Source organism: Monopterus albus, unplaced genomic scaffold (genome assembly GCF_001952655.1).
Source record: "Monopterus albus unplaced genomic scaffold, M_albus_1.0 scaffold23.1, whole genome shotgun sequence".
Classification (NCBI taxonomy): Eukaryota; Metazoa; Chordata; class Actinopteri; order Synbranchiformes; family Synbranchidae; genus Monopterus; species Monopterus albus.
The window spans coordinates 3,078,698-3,087,123 of NW_018127903.1; the positions used below are offsets into that span (position 1 = coordinate 3,078,698).

Genomic DNA, 8,426 nt, shown 5'->3' on the forward strand with positions numbered 1-8,426 from the left:
AGATATCTTAAATGTAAGTCCTGTCCACCTATTTAATGCTATAGGGGCTGTCCCTGGGCTGGTAGTCAGACAGTTGAAGGCTGTTGAGGGATGGTAAATGTCTGTCTGGCTCAGACCAGCAGCTGAGATGTTGAAATGTACTTGAGGTTAATAGAGAAAAGTAAGACAAGTACCAGACATCTTTCATGAAATGTTTCCAGGGTTAAAAATGGCCCCAAGTCCAGCCCTCTTTGGCCTTCTTTTCCCACATTCTCCAACAGATGGAATTTAGAAAAGATTTGCAGAGGCTTGTAGAACAAGTTAAATAAAAATCAAAAACAGCTGGCATACAGTTAAGCTTAACAGTTCAAAAGGCTTCCTGAAGATGAGCTAAAAGATCAGATCCACATCTATTACACAGGCTCATGTTTGTGAAAAACAGCTGCCATCTGGAATCAGGTTTTCCTCTCCTGAGACCCTGGCACAATCCATAAAAAAAAAAAAATTCTTTGAGTTGGCTGACTGCACTGTATACAGGATAATTTAGAGTACTTCTTAGACAATAGACAAAGATGAGGAATAAAAGTTTTATCTGTACTCCTAAATAAAATAGTCAAACAACAACAAAAAAAAATCACATTTAGCTGAGTATAAGCAATGCAGTACTCTGCTAATCCTTTTTTAGAATAAAATACTGTAGGATGCTATATTTTTTTTGTTTTTAAAGGTTTGAGTTATTTGTTTCCAATATGCAGCAGTATTGTTTTAGCTATAATGGCCATGGTCAATATACAACATTTAAGGTAATCAGTAGCAAGGGAACACTCCTACACACTATGAAAATAGTCCCTGCATTGTGCCACTTTTGTAACGGTAGCACAAGAGGACACTCCCCTTTACTTTAAAAGCTGTGCCTGTGACCACAAAAGCATCTGACCTCTGCTGAGATTTTGCTTCCACATGTGATCCTGTCACTCTCTCCGTGGATAATCGGTCTGTAACGCTTTTATTAACCCACAGAAGATAAGTAGTTTCTTCACAAAGTCGTCTTCTGAGGTGTGTCCCATGTTGATGATGAGTATAGGTTGCAGAGCAGTAGCTCTGTCTCTGGTGCTGCAGCAGCTGGTGCTCACTATCACAGCTCAAGGCAGTGGTAAGTACTGGTTCGTCATCTATTTCTTTGAGGAAAACCTAAAATGTTAAACCTTATTGCATCCCTGTTTAAGTAGCCATTCCACTTTTTCCCATTTCCACATTTTTAAAATCTGTTGTCTGGTCTTTACGAATTATAATGTGCAACAAGCTGCAGATAACAATAACTGTTTATTTGGTTGACATGAAGTTGGCTTTATTTTCTCTGAGAGTGCATGTCCAAAACTTTAATTTGCCTGGATTCTATGTGCAAATTTTTTTTATACAATTTCCTGTCACTTCATATTATTCTTGAATTTAGGTCATGCCTTGTGTTTGTGTATATATGTGTGTCTGAGTCTGTGAGTGTGAGGCAGTGGGTTTGTTCCACTGGAACAAACCCATTCTGCAGCTCCAGTCTATGGCTCCATTAAACACAGCTGGATACAAACGTAGTCACACTGTTGCACCTAATAAAGTACCATAGTTCACTGACTCAGCAGTAGCACTCCACAGTACACTGCGAGTCATAGGCATCAAGACACAAACTCAAAAATACTCCATTAAAATTAACTTGGAAAGAATGTCAGCACAACTTGCAGTGCACCACATGAAGTATTGGTATGGTCAAGAGTTCTCAATCTCCATGCACATTATTGATTAACCACTATACTGAACGTTTCCCTCACTGTCTGTTAAACTTGACTTTTTCTCTCCTGTGTAGTTTATGACCTGCTGTCGTCTTCAGAGTGCCTGCCAGACTTGCTCCAAGGAAGCCTAAAAGCTAAAGGGAGAGACGAAGCTTTTCTCCTGTCTTCCTTCAGGCTCCACAGCCAGGCCCCTACCTCTCTCTACAGTATCATCAACCCCAACGACAACACCAAGTACCTGGAGCTCAGTGTGCATGCCAAACTGAGCAAGGGTGAATTATTCTATTGATGCATGCATCAACTACAGACTATATCACCAGCTATCTCGTTTAACTACTCTTCTCCTTTCTCTTCCTCTCTACTCACTATCTCTCTTCTTCCTTCCATCTCTAGTTACCATTCGTTACCAGAAGCCTGATGGTAGACTTGGCACAACCAGTTTCAACCACGCCTCCTTGGCAGATGGCCAAGATCACCACGTGATGCTACATGCCAGTGGCCTACAGCGTGGCCCACCACGCCTTGACATCTATGTAGACTGCAGACTGGCTCACACCTTGAATGATCTGCCAGCTGCTTTCGGCTCACTTCCACCTGGTCCTAACAAAGTGGCACTTCGGACTCTGCAGTCAAGTGGACAGGTAGATAAGGATTTATAGACATTTTTTTTTTTTGGTAGAGCCTAATTATTATTAGAATGGGTAAATATGAATATATCTAAACATTTCCTGATAGACATGTGCTAAATTTCATTCTTGCCATGTGATATCTTTCTTCCCTTTAATATTCTGTAAGGGTGAACTGACAGACTTGAAGCTGGTGATAGAGGAAACTGTAGACAATGTGGCCACTTTACAGGACTGTAGCATGGATCAGGGTGAATCTCTACAGCTGCTGGGTGAGAACAGACTGCAGCTGATTTGACATCACCTGACACATACATGCAGTCACTTCTAACTTGTAGGTGTGGGGGTTTGGAATTTGTTTTTTGCAGGTCTGATAACTTAAAGTGGTGGAAATAACATCATCAGTCTTGAACAAACAAATTAAATCAGTGACCAAATATTACATTTTTGTTTACATATACATTTTTTCCACAGTATAGTTCTGCTTTGTGAAATCCTCTCAGGTATTCAGGGAGGCAGGGTGGTGTATGACCAGGCCACCGTGCTGGAGCTGAAGAGCATGCTGTCTGAGATGAGGGAGCTTCTTCACCAGCAGGTAACTTCTTCTGTTTCACACAAATACTGAAACTGATTAAAAGCTTGGGAAAATAATAAAAGACCTACACACCACTTAACCTACAGGTATAGTAAATAACCCAGTGATTTGATTATCTTGTTGACCGCCAACATATCTGATCAAACGGAAGACAAGTTTGACATGTACAAAGGATTAAATTAGGTTTTTTGGGGAGCTTTTGTAATAAAATGTGGAGAGTCCCCTGGTTGTTGTGAAGAGTTTGATTATGTAACAGTTGAAGATTGTGGTCTGATTTACAACCTTTTGGGAATTTCCCTCTCTTCAGAGTGAGATTTTCTCCTATAAAGTCAGCAATTTATTTTCAAAGGCAAGAATCCAGACTGAGCTCTGGTTTCAAAACCTTATGTAACCTCAGCAACAAACAGCTGGGCAAGAATGAAAACTTGACTTTCACCTGAGCAAGCAGAGAGAAGTGGACTATTTCAGATGATCATTTCAAGCAGAGGATTCGCTGTAAAGTGATAGCGGCACAGCTTACCCTGACAACACTCTGAGGAACACCATCGCAGAATGCCTTGCCTGTGGTAAGCAGTGATGAAACTTATTTCTTCTATTTAGACACTACTTACAAAGTGACATTTCAGCAAGGTGCTTGTATATCAGTCTGTGTGTGCGTGCAGGTCTCGGGGGCAATCCAGCTAGTCCAGGTCCAGGTCGAGGTCCAGCGCCGTTTGTCATGCCTCCTCCACCTCAGACACAGTGCTCACCTGGGACCTGTTTCAAACAGGACATGTGCATCCGTTCAGAGTCGGGAGATTTCCGCTGTGCCCCATGTCCCGAAGGATATACAGGAGACGGGGTGTATTGTGATGACGTAAATGAGGTATGGATTATGTATTTTTGGTGTTCATGTGTTTCTTTGTGATCCATAGACTGTACAGTCTATGGTGTGACCGCACCAGAAAAGTAGAACTAATTAGCACCTGGCCATCTGTTTTATGTTTTAGTGCCAGTTTAACCCATGTTTCCGCAGTGTCCAATGTGTGAACACTGCCCCTGGTTTTCGTTGTGAGAAATGCCCTCTTGGATACACTGGACCAGAAATAAATGGAGTGGGAGTGGCCTATGCAAAAGCACACAAACAGGTACAACAAAAAAATCAATAATACATTGTATATAAAACATTCCTTCTCTTCTAGTTACGTCTCATATCAGAATACACTCTATATTTGTAGTCTATTCTGTTCCTCTCAGGTGTGTGAGGACATAGATGAGTGTCTGGGCCCACCTGAGAATGGAGGCTGCACTGCTAACTCCCACTGCTACAACACTATGGTACAACCACTGGAATGGGGACATGGTTATTACCACACTCTCCTGTAGCAGAATTCCCCGGTTTCTGACTCTGTACTGTCCTCACCAGGGCTCCTTCCGCTGCGGAGAGTGTAAAGCTGGCTTCACAGGTGACCAGGTGAGTGGCTGCCATGGTGCCAGGCTTTGCGCCAACGGTCGACCCAACCCTTGTCACGCCGACGCTAAATGTGTCATGGAGCGAGATGGCAGCATTAGCTGTGCGGTGAGAATTTGCACCAGAAAATATGAAGCTGAATTACTTTTTTGTTGTCCTACATTTAATCACACACTTGCAATGTACATGTTCTGCCTTTTTCCTTTGTGCGTGTGTCTTAGTGTGGTGTTGGTTGGGCAGGTAATGGCTATGTGTGTGGAAAAGACACAGATATTGATTCATATCCTGATGATAAGCTCCCGTGCATAGAAAACAACTGTAAGAAGGTACTCGTTTCTACATCCCCTAGTCGCTCTTGCATTTAATTAATTAAAAATAAAATTAAAAAGATAATGCTGTGTGTATTTCTTGATATTGTTTCCAGGACAACTGCCTTGATGTGCCAAACTCTGGCCAAGAGGATGCTGACGGGGATGGCCTAGGTGACGCCTGTGATGAAGACGCAGACAATGATGGCATTGAAAATGGCAAGGTAGGTGGCCACAGTTCCAGCATTAAATAAACATAAATAGGAATTAGTGTCTCACTGAGCCCAGGCCCCTATACAGTAAACCTCATTCGTCTGTCACAGGACAACTGCAAGTTTGTTCCTAATGTGGACCAGAGGAACAATGATACTGATGACCATGGCGACGCATGTGACAACTGCAAAACTTTAAACAATCCGTCACAGAAAGATACAGACCAGGACGGGCTGGGAGATGAATGTGATGATGACATGGATGGTGACGGTAAATGTTTTGTATTATTTAACAGTCAAATAATTGTTGCAGTCGCGTGATCACTGTACATCATGGGTTTTCAATCAGTGGTCCATGGCCCAGTAGTGGTCCACGAAAGCATTGCAGGTCATCCCTGACCATGCATTTCTATTGTGTAGGTTCAATGTAGGAATCATACTTTGAGTTTTATTTCATATTTATATTGTGTACAAATTTCCATGTATTACAAACTTTTTCTGAGTAATCAAATCCATGCAAATATTTAAAATTTAGAGAAGCCCAGGTGATTTTCAAGATTAAATTAGTGCCCGTCCATTCCACCACAGTGGTGCTTATGTTACTTAGTCAGAATGGTGGTCCCTGGGTCAGAATAGACCCCTGCTGTACATCACTGGGTGTAATTAGAGAGACAGTGTAGCACCTGTCATGAAAAGGGTTGGATGGTCACTGCTGTGGGAGGTGCAGCAACAGAATTATTCTTGTTTTATTGCATCAAATTAAAGTAATAAATTTGGGAACACAATGTGAAACCAAATCGCAATAATATGCATCCATGTCTGTGAGGCTCTCCAAACCACAGCCTTCTTGGAGCAGACTGTTCAGAAAAGAATGTGTTTACTGTTTGGAGGATGCAGACAGGGACCTTTTTGTTGCCTTCACTGGACTGGCACAAACCATTCTTCTAGTCTGTTTCCAATTCTGATCCTCCACCAGTTGGATCACTGGCTTTCAGGGAAACAAGTCAAGCGTCATTTAAAAAAAGAAAAACAACCTTTTGAAAACCCCAGTAGAAAAACTTGTTAAAAGTTAATGGTCCAGCTTGCGCACGCCATTTGTTTGGCCTTTTAGAACACCTCTCATTTGTTCCTGTGGAAACCGTCTTAACTTCTTGCCTTTTGTGTGTTCTCGCATTTTTACTTTTACACGCTTACATATGCGACATGTTCAGACTCTGTTTGGTCACTGCTGTTCATTCGCTTTGGCAGAGCACCTACCTCTTGATCATTTGGTTTTGTCTTTAACTCCAAGGCTGGATTGCTAAGCGCTTGGTCATGTCTGCCTTCTCTCTAAAAGCATTTTTCCATGGTACTGGCCACTAGAAACGATTTCACCCTCGTCTTAAACAAACACTGCCATCTGGTGATGCATTTGACGCCCTGTGTCTGTAGGGTGCGGTCTGTCATTCTTTATTCATCTTTCTGTCACCACTTTTACACAAGATGCACAAAGGATTGAGCTGAGGTGTTTGTGTTCTAAGGCCTAAAGAATTTTCTTGACAACTGCCAGCAAGTCCCCAACCCAGACCAGAGTGACAGAGACGGAGATGGGGTGGGAGATGCATGTGACAGTTGTCCTGATATGGCCAACCCTAACCAGGTAACAGACCAAACAACAACCCGAAAACGTTTCATCTGCTGCTGCAACTCTGACCAGCAGTTTTTCTTTTTTACCTGCAGTCCGACTCAGATGCTGACCTTGTAGGAGACAGCTGTGACGACAACATAGACAGGTAGAGCCCACTGTCATGCCCTATGGTATGAACATACACAAAGATGATTAAAGTATTTTTAACCTTCCTCCGTTCTCTGTCAGTGATGGTGATGGCCACCAAAACACAAAGGACAATTGTCCCACAGTCATCAACTCCTCTCAGCTGGACACTGACAAGGATGGAATGGTTTTAAACATATCTCTTCCTTCATCCTTTTATTTAATGCATCATTTTATCTGTCCATAGCTGTGTTAACACAAGTCCACATGTCACTTTATTTTGGTAGGGAGATGAATGTGATGATGACGATGATAATGATGGAATACTGGACCATGTGGACAACTGCAGACTAGTTGTCAACCCAGACCAAAGGGACTCCAATAGTTTGTATCGCTTGTTGTTCCTAGCTGTGTACATGCATGCATAAAGTATGTGTGGTATTTGCTGCTGTGCGGTTCCTAAGCTGTCGCCTTTATTTCAGATGACAAAGTTGGAGACGCCTGTGAACAAGACTTTGACAAAGACAGTGTCATTGATGTAATCGACCACTGCCCAGAGAATGCTGAGATCACCCTGACTGACTTCAGAGCCTATCAGACCGTAGTGCTGGACCCAGAGGGGGAATCCCAGATTGACCCCCACTGGGTGGTTCTCAACCAAGTAAACAATAGCCAAGATTCAAATCCCTTTCTGAGCTAGTCTGTTTCAATAGTCTCCATATAAGGCTAAAACTTGTTCCTGGCATTTAAATAAATGTGTCACTCAACTGTATAGAAAAATGTAAACACAATGAACTAGTTATTTTAGAATGAATCAACACATTGCATGTGTCCCATGATGGTGCACTTCAATTGGATTGACTCTTTTGTTCTGCCAGGGGATGGAGATAGTCCAAACTGTGAACTCTGATCCTGGCCTCGCTGTAGGTAAGTACAGAATACTTTTGTATTGTTTTCATGCGTCTCCTCCCCTAATCAGTGCCATTGTGTGTTTCATATCTGTAGGCTACAAAGCTTTCAGCGGGGTTGACTTCGAGGGAACATTCCATGTAAACACGGTGACAGATGACGACTACGCCGGCTTCATCTTTAGCTACCAGGACTCTTCCTCCTTCTATGTGGTGATGTGGAAACAGACAGAACAAACCTACTGGCAGGCTGCGCCCTTCAGAGCCGTCGCTGAGCCAGGAATACAGCTCAAGGTTTATGGGATGTGTTTACCGTCACCCACTGTTGTCAGTTTTTCCCTCTTTTTCTAATGTAGTTCTGTGTCCCCAGGTGGTGAAGTCTAAGACGGGTCCTGGTGAGTATCTGAGGAACTCCCTCTGGCACACAGGAGACACAGCAGGGCAGGTCCGTCTACTGTGGAAAGACCCAAGGAATGTTGGCTGGAAGGACAAAGTTTCCTACCGTTGGTTCCTCCAGCACAGACCACAGATCGGGTACATCAGGTACAGACAGACACACCATCACTCAGACATACACAGACATGCTGCGAACAGACTAACTAGTTTGAACTCTTGCATGAACCAGGGCTCGCTTTTTTGAGGGTTCAGACGTGGTGGCAGATACAGGAGTGATAATTGACACCAGTATGAGAGGCGGGAGACTGGGTGTGTTCTGTTTCTCCCAGGAAAACATCATCTGGTCCAATCTGAAGTATCGCTGCAATGGTGAGTGTCTCCAAGCTAAAGACAGGTCAGTGAGCAACATTAGCTCCGT

The 8,426-nt window shown here is 43.0% G+C and overlaps 1 protein-coding gene across 1 annotated transcript in view; it reads left to right on the top strand.

The window, feature by feature from the left end:
* The first annotated feature begins 1,038 nt into the window (after positions 1-1,038).
* thbs4a (thrombospondin 4a) overlaps positions 1,039-8,426 on the top strand; it is a 7,981-nt gene continuing 593 nt past the window's right edge. Inside the window, exons 1-22 of the mRNA XM_020594606.1 lie at positions 1,039-1,132; positions 1,835-2,032; positions 2,154-2,401; positions 2,556-2,658; positions 2,890-2,981; positions 3,510-3,547; positions 3,627-3,846; positions 3,971-4,108; positions 4,218-4,298; positions 4,387-4,539; positions 4,653-4,757; positions 4,856-4,963; positions 5,063-5,222; positions 6,472-6,590; positions 6,671-6,723; positions 6,807-6,891; positions 6,992-7,088; positions 7,187-7,365; positions 7,583-7,631; positions 7,710-7,906; positions 7,983-8,155; positions 8,238-8,377. Coding sequence (XP_020450262.1) covers positions 1,045-1,132; positions 1,835-2,032; positions 2,154-2,401; positions 2,556-2,658; positions 2,890-2,981; positions 3,510-3,547; positions 3,627-3,846; positions 3,971-4,108; positions 4,218-4,298; positions 4,387-4,539; positions 4,653-4,757; positions 4,856-4,963; positions 5,063-5,222; positions 6,472-6,590; positions 6,671-6,723; positions 6,807-6,891; positions 6,992-7,088; positions 7,187-7,365; positions 7,583-7,631; positions 7,710-7,906; positions 7,983-8,155; positions 8,238-8,377 — 2,824 coding nt within the window. The 5' untranslated portion in view covers positions 1,039-1,044. The remainder of the gene's footprint in view (positions 1,133-1,834; positions 2,033-2,153; positions 2,402-2,555; positions 2,659-2,889; positions 2,982-3,509; positions 3,548-3,626; positions 3,847-3,970; positions 4,109-4,217; positions 4,299-4,386; positions 4,540-4,652; positions 4,758-4,855; positions 4,964-5,062; positions 5,223-6,471; positions 6,591-6,670; positions 6,724-6,806; positions 6,892-6,991; positions 7,089-7,186; positions 7,366-7,582; positions 7,632-7,709; positions 7,907-7,982; positions 8,156-8,237; positions 8,378-8,426) is intronic.